This window comes from Salvelinus fontinalis, chromosome 9 (genome assembly GCF_029448725.1).
Source record: "Salvelinus fontinalis isolate EN_2023a chromosome 9, ASM2944872v1, whole genome shotgun sequence".
Taxonomy (NCBI): Eukaryota; Metazoa; Chordata; class Actinopteri; order Salmoniformes; family Salmonidae; genus Salvelinus; species Salvelinus fontinalis.
This window is the reverse complement of record NC_074673.1, coordinates 58,063,395-58,082,742: the sequence shown is the minus strand read 5'-3', so window position 1 is coordinate 58,082,742 and position 19,348 is coordinate 58,063,395. Positions and strand designations below refer to the sequence as shown.

The 19,348-nt window shown below is 44.4% G+C and overlaps 1 protein-coding gene across 1 annotated transcript in view; it reads right to left on the bottom strand.

Annotated features, from left to right (window-relative positions):
• The window catches only part of si:ch211-236l14.4 (SITS-binding protein), a 91,046-nt gene extending 72,193 nt beyond the window's left edge, over window positions 1-18,853 (bottom strand). Inside the window, exons 1-2 of the mRNA XM_055934951.1 lie at window positions 17,806-18,853; window positions 5,484-5,655 (exon numbers count right to left, since the gene is read on the bottom strand). Coding sequence (XP_055790926.1) covers window positions 5,484-5,655; window positions 17,806-18,276 — 643 coding nt within the window. The 5' untranslated portion in view covers window positions 18,277-18,853. The remainder of the gene's footprint in view (window positions 1-5,483; window positions 5,656-17,805) is intronic.
• Between the last annotated feature and the right edge of the window lie 495 nt (window positions 18,854-19,348).

Sequence of the window (19,348 nt, the reverse complement as noted above, 5' to 3'; positions counted from 1 at the left end):
CCAGGAATACGACTTTCCCGAATTGTATAATTTGTTCGCACCCCCCAGGGCAATTGAACTTATCCCAGAGGCTGCTCCAAAACGCAGCCGGCGAAGAAGAGGTATTCGGAGTGGACTTCTAGTCCGACTGAGGAGGCGTGCACACCATCCACCACTTCCAAGTATATTACTCGCCAATGTTCAGTCTCTGGATAATAAAGTAGACGAGCTCAAGGCAAGGATTTCCTTCCAGAGAGATATCAGGGACTGTAACGTACTCTGTTTCACGGAATCATGGCTCTCTCCGGATATACTGTCCCTGTCCATACAGCCAGCTGGGTTCTCAGTACATCGCGCAGACAGGAATAAAAAACTCTCCGGGAAGAAGAAGGGCGGTGGTGTATGTTTCATGATTAACTACTCATGGTGTAATTGTGATAACGTACAGAAACTCAAGTCCTTTTGTTCACCCGACCTAGAATACCTCACAATCAAATGCCGACCGTATTACCTCCCTAGAGAATTCTCTTCAGTTATAGTCACAGCCGTGTATATTCCCCCTCAAGCCAATACCACGACGGCCCTCAAGGACCTACACTGAACTTTATGCAAACTGGAAACCACATATCCTGAAGCCACATTTATTGTTGCTTGGGATTTTAACAAAGCAAATTTGAGGAAAATGCTACCGAAGTTCTATAAACACACTGACTGTAGAACTCGCACTCAATTACTGCTATTCTCTCTTCTGGGATGCCTACAAGGTCCTCCCCCGCCCTCCCTTCAGCAAATCATTTTGCTCCTCCCTTCCTATAGGCAGAAACTAAAACAGGAAGTACCCATGCAAATGTCTATTCAATGCTAGTCTGACCAATCGGAATCCATGCTTCAAGATTGTTTTGATCAAGTGGACTGGGATATGTTCCACGTAGCCTCAGATAATATCATTGATGTACACAATGACACAGTGACTGAGTTCGTCAGGAAGTGTATAGGGGATATTGTTCCCACTGTGACTATTAAAACCGACCAAAACCAGAAACCGTAGATAGATGGCAGTATTCGCGCTAAACTGAAAGCGCGAAGCACTGCATTTAACAATGGCAAGGTGACTGGGAATATGGTTGAATACAAACAGTGTAGTTATTCCCTCCATAAGTCAATCAAACAGGCAAAACATCAGTACAGAGACAAAGTGGAGTAGCAATTCAACAGCTCAGACACAAGACATGTAGCAGGGTCTACAGACAATCACGGATTACAAAGAGAAAACTAACCACGTTGCGGACACCAACGTCTTGCTCCCAGACAAGCTAAACACCTTCTTCGCCCGCTTTGAGGATAACACAGTGCCATCAACGCGGACTGCTCCCAAGGACTGTGGGCTCTCCTTCTCCTTGGTCGACGCGAAAAAGATATTTAAGCATGTTAACCCTCGCAATGCTGCCGGCCCAGAAGACATCCTTAGCCGCGTCCTCAGACCAGCTGGCTGGAGTGTTTACGGACATATTCAATCTCTCCCCATCCCAGTCTGCTGTCCCCACTTGCTTCAAGATGTCCACCATTTTTCCTGTAGCCAAGAAAGCAAAGGTAACTGAACTAAATGACTTTCACCCCGTAGCACTCACATCTGTCATCATGGAGAACTTTGAGAGGCTAGTTAAGGATCATATCACTTCTACCTTAACTGACACCCTAGACCCACTTCAATTTGCTTACCGCCCCAGTTTGCTTACGATGCAATCACCATTGCACTGCACACTGCCAAATCCCATCTGGACAAGAGGAAAACCTATGTAAGGATGTTGTTCATTGACTATAGCTCAGCCTTCAACACCATAGTACCCTCCAAGCTTATCATCAAGCTCGGGTGCCTGGGTCTGAACTCCGCCCTGTGCAACTGGGGCCTGGACTTTTTGACGGGCCACCCCCAGGTGGTGAAGGTGGGAAACAACACCTCCACTTCATTGATCCTCAACACAAGGGCACCACAAGGGTGCATGCTCAGCCCACTCCTGTACTCCCTGTTCACCCATGACTGCGTGACCACACACGCCTCCAACTCAATCATCAAGTTTGCAGATGACACAACAGAGGTGGGCTTGATTACCAACAATGATGAGACAGCCTACAGGGAGGAGGTGAGAGCCCTGGCGGAGTGGTGCCAGGAAGATAAACTCTCCCTCAACGTCAACAAAACGAAGGACCTGATCGTGGACTTCAGGAAAAAGCCGAAGGAGCACGCCCCATCCAAATTGACGCTACTGCAGTGGAGAAGGTGGAAAGCTTCAAGTTCCTCGGCGTACACATCACTGACAATCTGAAATGGTCCACTCACACAGACAGTGTGGTGAAGGCACAATAGCGTCTCTTCAACCTCAGGAGGCTGAAGAAATTTGGCTTGGCCCCTAAGACCCTCACAAACTTTTACAGATGCACAATTGAGAGCATCCTGTCGGGCTGTATCCTCGCCTGGTACAGCAGCTGCACTGCCTGCAACCGCAGGGCTCTCCAGAGGGTGGTGCGGTCTACCTAACGCATCACCGGGGGCACACTGCCTGCCCTCCAGGACACCTACAGCACCCGATGTCAGAAGCAGCCCAAAAAGATAATCAAGGACAACAACCACCCGAGCCACGGCCTGTACACCCCGCTATCATCCAGAAGGCGAGGTCAGTATAGGTGCATCAAAGCTGGGACCGAGAGACTTCTATTTCAAGGCCATCAGACTGTTAAACAGCCATCACTAGCCAGCTACCACCCGGTGACTCAACCCTGCACCGTAGAGGCTGCTGCCCTATATACATAGTCATGGAATCACTGGTGACTTGAATAATGGAACACTAGTCACTTTAATAATGTTTACATACTGCTTTACTCATTTCATATGTATATACTGTATTCTGTAAGAACCAACGCTGGAGATGAGAAGCAGGTACGGAGATTGAACATTTAATTTACACAGACATGGAACAGGACAGGAACAGCATCAGAACCGGGTAAAACAGAGACATACGGCAATCAATGCGGAAGCGGGCAGCAGAGCTGGGGGACAGACACATATAGGGAAGGAAATAATACAGGTGATTGAGTCCAGGTGAGTCCAAATGGTCGCTGATGCGCGTGACGAGGGAAGCCGGTGTGCGTAATGATGGTGTCAGGAGTGCGTAATGCAGGGCAGCCTGGCACCCTCGAGCGCCAGGGAGGGAGAGGGGGAGCAGGCGTGACTGTATTCTATTCGACTGTATTTTGGTCAATGCCACTCCGACATTGCTCGTCCTAATATTTATATATTTCTTAATTCCATTATTTACTTCTAGATTTGTGTGTATTGTTGTGAATTATTATATACTACTGCCCTGTTGGAGCTAGGTGTCATGTTCCTGACCTGTTTTCCCTTGTTTTTGTATTTGTTTAGTATGGTCAGGGCGTGAGTTGGGGTGGGCATTCTATGTTATGTGTTTCTATGTTTAGGTTCATTGTTAATTAGCCTGATATGGTTCTCAATCAGCGGCAGGTGTTTTACGTTTCCTCTGATTGAGAACCATATTAAGGTAGGCTGTTCACACTGTTTGTTTGTGGGTGATTGTTGCTGTGTCTGTGTTTGTTGCACCACACGGTACTGTTTCGTTTCGTTCGTTCTTTCCTGTTCGTGTGTTCATTGTTATGTTCTCAAGTTCAGGTCTTTTAACGTCGTTTTGTTGTTTTGTCATTTATCAAGTGTGCTTCGTGTTCGTCTTTCTTCAAATAAATCACTATGTCTTCATACCTCACTGCATATTGGTCCGATCCTTGCTCCTCCTCAGACGAAGAGGAGAACGAACGTTACACTAGGAACACAAACATTTCGCTACACCCACAATCACATCTGCTAAATATGTGTATGTGACCAATACAATTTGATTTGAAAAGTGCTTTCAGTGGAGAAGCTTTTTAATCCAGGACTAGGCTTAATCTGTGTCTGGGAAACCGGCACTACATTTTACATTTACATTTAAGTCATTTAGCAGACGCTCTTATCCAGAGCGACTTACAAATTGGAAAGTTCATAGATATTCATCCTGGTCCCCCCGTGGGAATTGAACCCTGGTCCCCCCGTGGGAATTGAACCCACAACCCTGGCGTTGCAAGCGCCATGCTCTACCAACTGAGCCACACGGGACCACGAGTGTTAATTCCGAGTGTTCCGAGTGTTAATTTTGAATGAGGAAATATTACCTGCAAAATGTTAGCATTAGTATCACATTAGCATGTCTGGCATGGTTGTGGATCAGCTTTGCTATGCCCAGAGATAGTGGCAGTAGCTTCAGCCCAGAGAACTTTTGTTATTTGTCTTCAAAGCACAGTGATAGATAGTGGGTTAAAAGGTCCTGGACATTACTGCTGCCCTCTCAGAAGGTGGAAAAGAGATTGAAGTCATGTGACAGTTAAGCCCCTGCTACTGTGTTATATAAGACTCTGTGAGTGTGAGTGTGAGTGTGTGTGTGTGTGTGTGAGTGAGTGGGGAAACAATGGTCTGATGAATCACAAAGGACCTTTGTTTGTATCACATGATGATAATTATGGCTTTTAGTTGATGTATTGCCCCATGCTCTGATCTGGACTGGCAAAGCTGTCTGGGACAAAGATTAGCATGTTTTAGCTCCAACAAACACACACAGTCATGGTACACTCTCTCACTCACACATGTGTACACACACAGTCACACGCGTGCGCACGTACACACACATACAAACCTTGACTCACACACATTGCATTGAGATGTCTTTGTAATTTGTACCCTTTTCTCATTGTGTGTGTGTGTGTGTGTGTGTGTGTGTTTGGCGTGTACATATGGCTCACTTTAAGCAGAGACTGGGTTTGAGCTCAGAAGCCCTGTCACACATGCCACACATAGCAGGCGTGGTGGTCTATAGTCCCCAGGGGTCATTGCAATACCCCTCATCACACACACACACATTTACATCCGGCTGGGACCACTAGCATGGCATTCCCCACACTCCTATCCCGATCAAACCGACCCCCCCCCCCCCCCAAAATAACCTTTCCAATAAAGTAATCTGTTGCTTCTAATAATAGAAACAAAAGGCAATTAGTGCTGCATCCCTAGGAGCTCACGTACAATTGGTGGTTTGCTGCCCTTTGTAGTATAATCTCTCAATGAATAAACCCAGGGACAACCTGTATTGTGTTACACTCTATTTACAGAGCATGTGTCCCGTAGGCCTGTAAGTGATACAGTAAGTCGACAGAAGAACAACGACAGGGCTTTCCCCTGTCCCTGTGACTCATCAAGTCACCGATAACCACAGATGTAGGAATCAGATACCCCTGCCCCTGTCCCAACCATAACCATTCGAGGATGGAATATGTATCGAACCCTGTAACAGTGAATAGGGGCACCTTTTAGCGAACTCAATCTGGCTCAACATTCTCATTCTGCACCCTTTATTAAGCTGACGGACCAGATGTCGCGCTCGTGTGTCAAGGCGACGACCCCTTACCTGACGAGCCCAGGAAGTAGCGTTCGAGAACTGAGCCAAAGCCAGAGGGGTTGTCCCTGAGGTTGCTGACAGTGAACGGCTGCATGGTGACATTCTGCTCGTTGATTGGCCAACTCTGGTTCTGGACGCTGGCGCCACCGTACCACGACATGTTAGCCATGGAGAAGCAGTCCTGGGGAGGGGGGAGATACACACACACACACACAGTTAGAGAAGACGCGGTTAAAGAGTGAGTGAAATAGGAGGAGGAGACAGAGAAGTAGATGGTTGGAGAAGACAGAGGAGAGAGGAGATGACAGGAAGAGGGAGTGAGAGATGGACAGAGAGAAAAAAGAGACTGGGCTTGTGACGATGGAAAGGGTAGGAAGAGAGAATATTCCTCTAAAGAAACAGAACGGGGAGAGAAAGGTACATTGAACAAGGTAAAGAAGGAGGGAGGACAATGATGAGAGATAGATGAAAGGTAGTTGAACGATGACGAATACACAGTGGGAGAAAACAGAGATTGAGCCAGAGTAGGAAAATCTAAAGGGGTTGATCTGAGGTCTTTAGTGTCATCTAGAATCAATCTCAAACACTAATACATATCTTCATAAAAAAATAAAGGAGGGGGGGAGAAGGAGAAGGGGGAAGAGGAGGATAAGGAAGAAGAAAAAGGAGGAGCAATGGAAGAGCGGACGAGCGTTGAAGATCTAACTTAAAAAGTGCTGTCTACAGAAATAATGAGCTAGTTGTGACTGAGGGCAACAGACTTTTCTACCAAGAGCTGTGATTTAAATCAATATATTAATAAATCAGAAGTAGCTCTTTTTGATTTCATACGGCCAAGAGAGGCGTAGATGCTGCATAAATTCTCAACAAATTATCCAGACAAATCTGCCATATCTGGAAAACACTTAGGTGTAGCCTGTCAGAACAATTTTACAACAAATGTATCCAATGAAATCTTAATTATAGTGATCACTATATCCACTTGACTTAACTGTACGCAGTGACGTAAAACTGTCATTTATAGAGTCATTTGGGGTATCATCAACAGTAAAATACTGTGAAACATTTTACTGCAGCATACTGTAAACTATGTTGCATTGTGGGTGTGTCACGCCCTGGCCTTAGTATTCTTTGTTTTCTTTATTATTTTAGTTAGGTCAGGGTGTGACATGGGTAATTTATGTGGGTTTTGTAGTGTCCAGGGTGATTGTAAGGTTTAGCGGGTTTATTTAGAGTAGTTGGTTTTATGTTTAGTATAGTTGTCTAGCTGTGTCTATGTTGTGTGTAGTTGTCTAGGAAAGTCTATGGTTGCCTGAATGGGTTCCCAGTTAGAGACAGCTGGTTTCTGTTGTCTCTGATTGGGAGCCATATTTAAGGTAGCCATAGGCTTTAGTTTGTTGTGGGGAATTGTCTATGGTGAACGTTTGTAGCCTGTGTGTGTGCACTACGTTTATAGCTTCACGGTCGTTTGTTGTTTTGTTAGTTTGTAAGTGTTTTTGTTTCGTTTTGCCTTCTTCATAAATAAAAGAAGATGGCTTATTTTCCACATGCTGCGTTTTGGTCTGTCTCACTCCCACACGATCGTGACAGAATTCCCCACCAACATCGGATCAAGCAGCGTGTGCAACAACAACAGGACCCACCTACACAGGACTATTGGAATTGGGAGGAAATTCTGGACCGTGAAGTACCAGGAGAATATAACCGCCCCAAAGCTGAGCTGGAGGCAGCGAAGGCAGAGAGGCGGAGATATGAGGAGGCAGCAAGGAGACGTGGCTGGAAGCCTGAAAAGCCCGTGAGTACTACCCAAACATTTCTTGGGGGGGGGCTAAGAGGTAGTGGGCCAATGGCAGGTAGGAGACCTCCGCCCACTTCCCAGGCTAACCGTGGAGAGGTGGGAGTACGGGCAGACACCGTGTTACGCAGTAGAGCGCATGGTGTCTCCTGTACGGGTGCATAGCCCAGTGCGGGTTATTCCACCTCCCCGCACTGGTAGGGCTAGATTGGGCATTGAGCCAAATGTCATGAAGCCGGCCCTACATATCTGGCCACCAGTACGTCTCCTTGGGCCGGCTTACATGGCACCAGCCTTACGCATGGTGTCCCCGGTTCGCCTACATAGCCCGGTGCGGGTTATTCCACCTCCCCGCACTGGTCGGGCGACGGGGAGCATTCAACCAGGTAAGGTTGGGCAGGCTCGGTGCTCAAGGGAGCCAGTACGCCTGCACGGTCCGGTATTTCCGGCGCCACCTCCCCGCCCCAGTCTAGTACCACCAGTGCCTACACCACGCACCAGGCTTCCAGTGCGTTTTCAGAGCCCTGTACCTCCTCCACGCACTCTCCCTATGGTGCGTGTCTCCAGCCCAGTGCCTCCAGTTCCGGCACCACGCACTAAGCCACCTGTGCGTCTCCTGAGTCCTGTCCACACTGTTATTTCTCCCCGCACTCGTCCTGAGGCGCGTGCCCTCAGCCCGGTACCACCAGTTCTGGTACCATGCACCAGTCCTATAGTGCGCCTTGAGAACTCAGTGTGCCCTGTTGTTGTTCCCCGCACTAGCCTGAAGGTGCGTGTCCTTAGCCCGGTACCTCCAGTTCCGGCACCACGCACCAGGCCTACAGTGCGTCTCAGCCGGCCAGAGTCTGCCGTCTGCCCAACGGTGACTGAACTGCCCGTCTGTATTGAGCCTTCAAAGCCGCCCGTCTGCCATGAGCCTGCAAAGCCGCCCGTCTGCCATGAGCCTACAGAGCCTTCCGCCAGACAGGAGCCGCTAGAGCCTTCCGCCAGACAGGAGCCGCTAAAGCCTTCCGCCAGACAGGATCAGTCTGAGCCATCCGTCTCCTCAGCGCCATCTGAGCCATCCGTCTCCCCAGCGCCGTCTGAGCCATCCGTCTCCCCAGCGCCGTCTGAGCCATCCGTCTGTCCCGAGCCAGTAGAGCCGCCCGTCTGTACAGAGCCGTCAGAGCCGTTAGTCAGTCAGGAGCCGCTAGAGCCATTCGTCAGTCAGGATCTGCCAGAGCCGCCAACCAGACAGGATCTGCTAGAGCCGCCAACCAGACAGGATCTGCCAGAGCCGCCAACCAGACAGGATCTGCCAGAGCCGTCAGTGAGCCATGAGCGTCCAGAGCCGTCAGCCAGCCATGAGCGTCCAGAGCCGTCAGCCAGCCATGAGCGTCCAGAGCCGTCAGCCAGCCATGAGCGTCCAGAGCCGTCAGCCAGTCATGAGCTGTCCCTCAGCCCAGAGCGGCTATTTATCCAGAACTGCCCCTCAGTCCAGAGCTGTCTCTCTGTCCGGAGCTGCCTTTCAGTCCGGAGTTGCCCCTCTATCCTGAGCTACCTCTCTATCCTGAGCTACCTCTCTATCCTGAGCTATCCCTCTGTCCTGAGCTATCCCTCTGTCCTGAGCTATTCCTCTATCCCGGTGCTGCCCCTTGTGTCGATGTTACCCAAAAGATTAAGTGGGGGTAATATGAGGGTGGGCATTTGTAGGGGGAGATATAAGCTGGGATTGACTATGGTGGGGTGGGGACCTCGCCCTGAGCCTGAGCCACCACCGTGGTCAGATGCCCACTCAGACCCTCCCCTAGACTTTGTGCTGGTGCGCCTGGAGTTCGCACCTTAAGGGGGGGGGGCTATGTCACGCCCTGGCCTTAGTATTCTTTGTTTTCTTTATTATTTTAGTTAGGTCAGGGTGTGACATGGGTAATTTATGTGGGTTTTGTAGTGTCCAGGGTGATTGTAAGGTTTAGGGGGTTTATTTAGAGTAGTTGGTTTTATGTTTAGTATAGTTGTCTAGCTGTGTCTATGTTGTGTGTAGTTGTCTAGGAAAGTCTATGGTTGCCTGAATGGGTTCCCAATTAGAGACAGCTGGTTTCTGTTGTCTCTGATTGGGAGCCATATTTAAGGTAGCCACAGGCTTTAGTTTGTTGTGGGGAATTGTCTATGGTGAACGTTTGTAGCCTGTGTGTGTGCACTACGTTTATAGCTTCACGGTCGTTTGTTGTTTTGTTAGTTTGTAAGTGTTTTTGTTTCGTTTTGACTTCTTCATAAATAAAAGAAGATGGCTTATTTTCCACATGCTGCGTTTTGGTCTGTCTCACTCCCACACGATCGTGACAGGGTGGGGAAAGATTTGCTGTATTTCAAGGGTACTGCAATCATACCCCACAGAATACAGCATCGTACCGTATTTTTGGAGCACAAAAATACTTTTGACCACAAGTGGGTGCATTGTATTGTTGTTTCTGGCTCATTAACCTATTTTGAGGCATACTTTGTAAAAAGCTATATTTGTTACACCCGTTAGTGAGACTGGTCTACCAATTTAACCCCTATGTGGTTGTATTGCCCCATCAATTTAAAATGTATAGGGGATAGGTTGGAGCGGTAACACATCTTAAAGGCCTAGTGCAGTCAACAATTCCGTTTTTCATGTGTTTCGTATCATCTTGTACAACAGCTGATGAAACTAACACTGTAAAAGTGTGAACAAATGTGATCAGTGTTATGTCCTTTGGATGATAGACCTACTACCATACCCCGTTCAAAGGCATTTAAATATGGTCTCTTGTCAATTCACCCTCTGAATGGCACACATACACAATCCATGTCTCAATTGTCTCGAGGCTTAAAAGTTCTTCTTTAACGTGTCTCCTCCCCTTCATCTACACTGATTGAAGTGGATTTAACAGGTGACATCAATAAGGGATCATAGCTTTCGCCTGCAATCACCTGGTCAGTCTATGTCATGGAAAGAGCAGGTGTTCCTAATGTTTAGTACACTCAGTGTATATAATCAGCATGTTTTGAATGGGTGGGGTTTCGGCTTGCCAGGTGACATCACCAGGCGGTAAATTAGTTAATAAACCAATAACAAAGAGAGAAAAAGTTGTTGCTAAAAAGCTATTTATGATTATTTTTGTACCTTTTGAATGGAAAACTATTACAGTAATCTACTTAATTGTTACCCAGAAATGACTTAAAATGTATATAAAAATGGCTGCATTGGGCCTTTAAGCCTTAAATGGTTGAACATTTTGCCATTTCTTTTAGGTCTGTTTTGCCCTGTAGTCACTGCCAGTTTGGAAGCCTGAAGGCCTCTAATAGTGCAAGTGATATAAAACACCAAATATTCATAAACACATTACCTAGCAGCCAACCTGCTTACACCAATCCTATGTAATTACAGTAAAATACTGTGAAATACAAACCCCTCCCCTCAATGAATTTCATTCATTAATTTATCCATTTATCCATTCATTCATTATGATTACAGTAGCATTTACTTTTTTACAGTATAATACATGCAATTGTATGGTACTGTACTGTGTGTAATTACACAGTACTTGCTTTGATAATGTATTTAGATTACAGTAGATTTACTGCAATATAAAATACAGTAACTTACTTGCCACTTTTCTTCCTGTAAGTTACTGTGAAATTCATGGCATCCTCTTTACAGCGTAACTGGCAAAATATTGCACTCCACATACTCCTTATATACTCTAATCAAATTGTGATAAGTACTGTAGTACTGTAAGCGACTGTGTTTTGTAATTTTTGGGCATCAAAATTAGGTTACATAAAAAAAAAATATATTTCCCTGATCAATATTCCACTTATAGTAAAGCTGGTGAATTATGTGGAATAATAATGGCATGTGACATTGAGTCAAATGAAAAATGACAGGCCTACAATATTACATTACATTTTCTTCAAATGTGCAGAGAACATGGTCTGGTGGCCGGTAATATGATTCCACATGGATTCAAGTGCCACATTTGAATTCATCTCCACTTCACTGCTTTACTGTAGCCTAAAGAAGAAAATATGTCCACGTAAACCCCATCACGCCACATTTGTAGTCTTTAACCCTAGCCTCTATGATGTTCATTCTGCTTTTCCTCCAAGTATTTTCCGCTCCGTGCCAGGAATTTATACAAGTGCCAGGCGGTCACCTGAGACACGTGTGATAGTTAATTTCTTTACTATCAAATGAGGAGAGACAAACTTATCACACAAGGCAGAGTTATACTTAAACTAAATCTTCATTCACTTATTAATACGGGAGCAGATCAAGACAACACACACATATAAAGTGAATCGATTGAGTGCTCTAGATGAGTGCTCTAACAACCCCTTATTCTGTTGCATAAAACAACCATTTGATGCAATTACAGCATTATAACATAATCTTGTAATTTCTCTCACACACGTGATAGGATTTGGGACTTATGAAATGACAATCTTTCAGGATATAAAGCCACTGGAATCCCCTAATGACACGGGACAACAGACTTATGCCAGGGAATGTACCAATACAAGGATTCCACTTTCAAAACATCCGAATTGTTAAGCGTTTAATCATTAGGCAACAGGAGGGACTGAAGGACAGTAATTCCGTGGTCTCAGAACCCAGTGCCATGACGAAGCAGACTGGACGTTCAAGATCCTGCTTCCCTTCCACAGCCATGTCTGTGCATCGGGCGCGCACTGGACATCTGATTCAAATGTATTCAAGTTCAACCAAATAATACAAATGTCTAGGATAAGTGTGACCAACTGGCTCAAATTGGTCTTATGTAGCAACATTTTTAATTGTGTTTTTTACATTGGATAAAAAAACAGACTCAGAGCTACAAAATGGTATATCATACAGTGCATTTTTGAGGAACAATGGGAAAGTAACTCTGCTTTGAAAGTTGATAAACTTGTAAACTCACTTTGAGAGAATGGCCATTGAAAGTTTTGGTACCTAGTGAAGAGCTCTTCTTTGTCTACACCCATTCAACATCGTTCACACCCGCTTAAGCTTTAGCCCCACCCATCTCGTTTTGCTCTCAGAGCACACACTTGACAATCTGGCCGATGATTTGTTTACCTCTGGATAACATGAAAACAGCCTAACCAGCTCTGCTGGCAACAATTTCATTACGCTTTTTTTTGCCGACGTTTACTGACACTGGCCATATTCAACGGGTGTTATGCATTCATAAATGCATCAGTTATTCTGCGCTCTGGCATACTCAGACTGAATTTACAAACGTACCTGAAATGGTTACTTGCATAGTGGAGTCTTTTGTTAAGACATGTAGCTAGCTAGCTAGGTAAACAATGAACCTAGCTAGGTAAACAACGTGTAAGATCATACACATCACGTAACGTTAGCTAGCGAGCCAGCCAGCTAACGTTAGCTAGTTAAACAACAATGAACATAGAGCCAAATAATGTCGTTACTACCCTGCATGAATCGGATGGGAGCTAACCAACCAGATTCAATGTTAGCGAGCTAACATTAGGCTCTAACAAGTAAAGCAAATGGCTCTGAGATACAAATAATAACATCATATACGTAATGTTAGCTAGCGAGCCAGCCAGGCAGCTAGCTAACATTAGGCTCTAAATAGCCAAGCAAACGGCTCTGGTATACGAATAATAATATCATACACGTAACGTTAGCTAGGGAGCCAGCCAGCTAACGTTAGCTAGCTAGCTAACAGTACAATTTAGCTTAAGACATGTAGCTAGCTTGGTAAACACAATTAACCTAGCTAGGTAAACAACATGTGAGCTCATACACGTCACATAACGTTAGCTAGCGAGCCAGCCAGCTAACGTTAGTTAGTTAGTTAAATAACAATGAACATAGTGTCAACTCATGACGTTACTACGCCTTGCATGAATCTGCTGGTAGTGGTAGCTAATCAACCAGGTTCAATGTTAGCTAGCTAACATTAGTCTCTAACTAGCAAAGCAAACAGCTCTGAGACACGAATAATAACATCATACACGTAACGTTAGCTAGCGAGCCAGCCAGCTAACGTCAGCTAGCTAGCTAACAGTACACTTTAGCTTGAAATTAAACCACTTTCTGTCAAAATTAGAAATGTGTAATATCTGAAAATGTAGCTAGCGAGACTATCTTACCTGTATACATCATCATGCATGATGGACTGTCACGGATGCCATGCCAGGGTTGCCCTTAGTTTGAAGATGTCACCCGGAGACAAGTATTTTCTCCATTTCTTTAGCTATCATACTCTAATTCCACTGATTTCAAAACTCGATCCTCCAGAAAGTGGAGATCAATCCTTATGCAGCTCCACTACACGATACATAAAAAAATCTGCGTTCGACAGAATTACCAACACAGACTGACCAGCTCAAACAGACAGAAGCCTCTACATGGCAGACCAATCTGAACTCCTCTCTCGGCATGTCCAGCCCACTCATTATCTCAGCCAATCATGGCTAGTGGGAAGGTTACTACTTTTTCTGTGGCTTAACCAACTAGGCTCGTAATTTAACAATTTATTCGTATTTACAAATTGCATACAAGTTTGTTATTAAGGTACATAAAAGTTCACATGTTCCAGAAGGCATTTCTGGCAACAGCAAAAAAATTGTTTACGTTCAAATGGCTCTCCTGTGAAGTAGTGACCCGCGACATACGCCTAGTTTGCTGAAACGAGTCACAAATAAAACTGTTTCCAGGGTATATTTTAACAATCAATTAACTAATTTGTCAGTCCCCCAACAATTCTACAAACAATAGGCTACAAACAGTAGGCCTAGTGGCACAATCCAAAAAGCTTCCCTGTTATTTCTGGGAAAAAAGGCACAATATTAAAGTATAGAGGAGACTGGGGTTGTTTGTCTCAGGAGTTGGTTGTCACAGTGCTAATTACTCCCAATCAAAATGGCACTGTGTGTTATTTTTTCATGTTGGAATATGTGAACTCTTTGAAAGAACTCATCCACCTGGTCAATTTATGTCAGCATGATATAAGTGTTTTTCATACACTACCGTTCAAAAGTTTGGGGTCACTTAGAAATGTCCTTGTTTTCCATGAAAACAGTCATGAAATTAGTTGCAAAATGAATAGGAAATACAGTCAAGACGTTGACACGGTTATAAATAATGATTTTTAATTGAAATAATAATTGTGTCCTTTGCTTTCGTCAAAGATTCTTCCATTTGCAGCAATTACAGCCTTGCAGATCTTTGGCATTCTAGTTGTCAATTTGTTGAGGGAATCTGAAGAGATTTCACCCCATGCTTCCTGAAGAACCTCCCACAAGTTGGATTGGCTTGATGGGCACTTCTTACGTACCATACGGTCAAGCTGCTCCTACAACACCTCAATAGGGTTGAGATCCAGTGACTGTGCTGGCCACTCCATTATAGACAGAATACCAGCTGACTGCTTCTTCCCTAAATAGTTCTTGCATAGTTTGGAGCTGTGCTTTGGGTAATTGTTCTGTTGTAGGAGGAAATTGGCTCTAATTAAGCACCATCCACAGGGTATGGCATGGCGTTGCAAAATGGAGTGATCGCCTTCCTTCTTCAAGATCCCTTTTACCCTGTACAAATCTCCAACTTTACCACCACCAAAGTACCCCCAGACAATCACATTGCCTCCACCATGCTTGACAGATTGCGTCAAGCACCCCTCCAGCATTTTTTCATTTTTTCTGCATCTCACGAATGTTGTTCTTTCTTCTTGTCACGCCCTGACCTTAGAGATCCTTTTATTTCTCTATTTGGTCAGGTCAGGGTGTGATTAGGGTGGGCATTCTAGTTTTTCGTTTTCTATGTTGGCCTGGTATGGTTCCCAATCAGAGGCAGCTGTCTATCGTTGTCTCTGATTGGGGATCATATTTAGGCAGTCTTTTCCCACCTGTTGTTTGTGGGATAGTTTTTGTATAGTTGCCTTGAGCAGTGCAATACTGCACGTTTGTAATTTCTTTGTTGTTTTGGTTGTAAGTTTCACTATTAAATGTAATGTGGAACTCTACGCACGTTGCGCCTTGGTCCACTCATTTCAACGACCGTGACACTTCTTGTGATCCGAACACCTCAAACTTAGATTTGTCTGTCCATAACACTTTTTTCCAATCTTCCTTGGTCCAGTGACTGTGTTATTTTTCCCGTCTTAATCATTTATATTTATTGGCTAGTCTGAGATATGGCTTTATCTGTGCAACTCTGCATAGAAGTCCAGCATCCCGGAGTCACCTCTTCACTGTTGAGGTTGAGACTGGTGTTTTGCTGGTACTATTTATTAATGAAGCTGCCAGTTGAGGACTTGTGAGGCGTCTTTTTCTCAAACTAGACACTCTAATGTACTCGTCCTCTTGCTCAGTTGTGCACCGGGCGTCACACTCATCTTTCTATTCTGGTTAGAGACCGTTTGAGCTGTTCTGTGAAGGGAGTAGTACAGAGTGTTGTACGAGATCTTCAGTTGCTTGGCAATTTCTCGCATGGAATAGCCTTAATTTCTCAGAACAAGAATAGGCTGACGAGTTTCAGAAGAAAGTCCTTTGTTTCGGGCCATTTTGAGCCTGTAATCGAACCCACAAATGCTGATGCTCCAGATACTCAACTAGTCTAAAGAAGGCCAGTTGTATTGCTTCTTTAACTAGCACAACAGTTTTCAGCTCTGCTAACATAATTGCAAAAGGGTTTTCTAATGATCAATTAGCCTTTTAAAATGATAAACTTGGATTAGCTAACACAACGTGCTACTGGAACACAGGAGTGATGGTTGCTGATAATGGGCCTCTGTACGCCTATGTAGATATTCCATTAAAAATCAGCCGTTTCCAGCTACAATGGTCATTTACAACATTATCAATGTCTACATTGTATTTCTGATCAATTTGATTATATTTTAAAGGATAAAAACAACAAAATTTGACCCAAACTTTTGAACGGTAGCGTAGGTGAAAGTAAAAGAAAATGGGGGTATCAAATCAAATCCAATTGTATTTGTCACATGCGCCGAATACAACAGGTGTAGAACTTACAGTGAAATGCTTACTTACAAGCCCTTAACCAACCATGCTTTAAGTTAAGAAAAACATTTAAATAAGTGTTAAGTAAAACATAGAAAATAGAAAAACAAAGTAGCAAATTATTAAACAGCAGCAATTAAATAGGACCGGACCAAATCTGTATCAATCATAGACATCTATGTTTCACAGGTTTGGACATCACAGAACAGCACAGTAGAGAACAGTACAGCACAGTATAGTACAGTACAAAAGAGTACAGTACAGTAGAGTACAGTACAATACAGTACAATACAGTAAATTATACTGTACTCTACGCTAGTATGCTCAAATGTGCTGTACTGTACTAAACTCTACTGTATTGTACTGAACTATACTCTACTGTTTTCTAAGACCCCTCTTTCATATGTTGTTTGACCAGAAATCATTAGGATGATAACATTCAAATAATGTTTTTGGATTAAAAAATTAAGTAATATTAAAATGAAATATCCTTGGAATGTTGTCCTAACATTCACTAAAATGTTGTGCACAACCTCTGTAACAACCACAAAAGAACATTCCCCGAACCCAAACGTTCTCATTAGGTTTCTAGGTAATGTAATAGCACAATGTACCAGTGACGTTTTTTGGACCGGATTAGTATTATCGACATACTGCTGGGAACATTCTTGCAACATCAGGAAAATGTTTTACACAAACATTGTGTAATCATCAGTCCAACTGGACAGTTTTTGTGTTATGAGAATATCTGCCACAACCGAACGAATGTTCTGCGAACTTTCACAGAACCAATTTTGGTTTGCTGGTTATATTGCCCAGGGACACTACAATAAATCCTAAACTCTTTTTTGCTTGTACTATAGAGAGCTCACTTCCTTGCCTCCCTCTCACACACACACTGTTTAGAACAAAAATAGGACAGCACTCTTAAATTTACATTCACACGCACAAATTTACTCAATATGTCATGTTATTATCAAGGGATAAAATGCTGAATGTTGTTAGGAATATTGTTCAATCATATGCTGTAAACCACATGCTATATTGCTTAATTTCCTGTTACAACAGGAATAAGCTACTAGCAAACCTTGTGACAACCAACCCCCATACTGTGTGACAACCAACCTCACAATGGCGCTGGTTGTCACAAGTGGACAGAGGGTTTGGTGGCTTATAACTAACTCCATGTTAGAATAAGATATGCAGGGTAAAACGGGACCCCGTTTCAACCAAAGACCTTGGTCTTTCTCATAATATTGAAAAGACTCTTGTAAGATATACTGGTGCTGACAAATACACACAAGAATTTTAAAAAAGTGTGACAACCATCACTGGTCTCCCAATAAGAAAAGCCACTTATGTATGTAAATTGATTTGGAAACGACAATTTTGGAAAATATATCCTGATGGGTTTATGTGAATAAAACGTCTATGAATAGTCTGATATCTGTCTGACAGGCTGAATCGGCTGTGTGTATGCCACACACACACACACACACACACACACAGAGAGAGAGAGAGAAACCGTTCCCGTACCTTCAGCTCCACATGACAGTGCACCGGCGCCCATGTCATGCTATAACACTCCGTCTCCGTCGCCTCATTCACCTCCAAAGAGATTTTAACATCCGCCACCGAATCCCATGTATAGCAGAACTCCGTCTTATTGAGCCAGCACAGGTTCCTGACAAACGGCACTTCAACATCGGGGTTCCCCACGTTGCCCACGTCAATCTCCACGTAGGTCTTGTCTTCTGTCAGTGTCTGTATGACCAGAGAGTGAGTCCGTCTCTCCCAGATTAGCCCGCTATAACTCCCCTTTAGGATCCAGTTCTTGTTGGGCTGATCCACCACTTGCCAGTATATGATCCCAATGGTCATGACGAAAAAGACTGCCACCCCGAGACAGGCAATAGCTCCCTTCCAAGTTTCGTTCATCTCCTTCAATCCCGTATCCCATGTTACCTCAGGGATGGGGCTAGGGTTCCTATTTCGAGCATGAGGCATGTTTGTATTTGAAATGATCAAGAGTCAAATTGAAAAAATGAAGAAAAAATCTCTGCAAGTGGTTGTTGAAAAGCTTGGGTGCCTCATCATCATGTCATGTTGGTTTCAAAGTGGCTGAACGTTTGTTAGTCTACGTCTGAACAATCTCCAACACACGGTGTTACCGCAGTTTTTTGCGCAATTATGCCAGCCAGAGACAACCGGTCAAAGTGTCATGTGAGTGAAAACGGTCAAAATCCCAACGGCTGGAAAAATGTATCAGAGAAAAATTGACTTACCACATGCTGCCGCGGTTTAAAAGTGTTCCTTTTTAATGACATTGAACGCTGAGCTGTGAGTGAGCAGCCTTAACCCGGGTTTGGCAGCAATGCCTAGCTCCTTAGACGCCGACTTGCTTGCCCTGCGGTTTTTGCCCGGGTCTGACGTAACGCCAGGCTGTTTCTGCAGAAAGGTAGAGTAGAGAAGATATAGTGAGTGATAAGGGAGCCGGTAGACGCGAGGAGCTTGGCTTGACAGGCAGTCCCAGAGCAGCCGGTTGGGGCGAGCAGGCCATTGGCGGTGGGGAGTGACCGGTGCTCGCTCCCCTTGCATGCGCTCCAACTGGCAGGCTCGCCGTTGCACGTTTGGACAACACTGCGCTTAAATGAATATCACCCGAATAAATATTAATTTGGAGAGTGGTAAAATTGTGTAGCTTCGCGTTTGATTGCAAATTTTGTAACTGAGTGTTTTTAGGTTGCAATTGACTTGATTTTCTATGGAGTAGGCCTAGGCCTATAGTGGGCGAAACATCAACAAGTAGGCTACATTGAGTTGCGATTAAAATTTACCATAAAAGCGGATATTCACAGGAAGCTATCTGGATGCAATTGATGTTGCTTGCAACAAAGTTGCATCTGGGTTGGTCAGTGTCTCAACCCCCCAAAAATTGCCTGCAATTGAATTGAATTGCATCACAAGAAATATAAATCAATCATAGAGCAATTAGCCTAATGGTCACTTTTTGTAGGCACTAACCATGCCATGGCTCGTTGGTCAAAGCCTATTGGGAAATGAATGTGTTTTTCTGTAG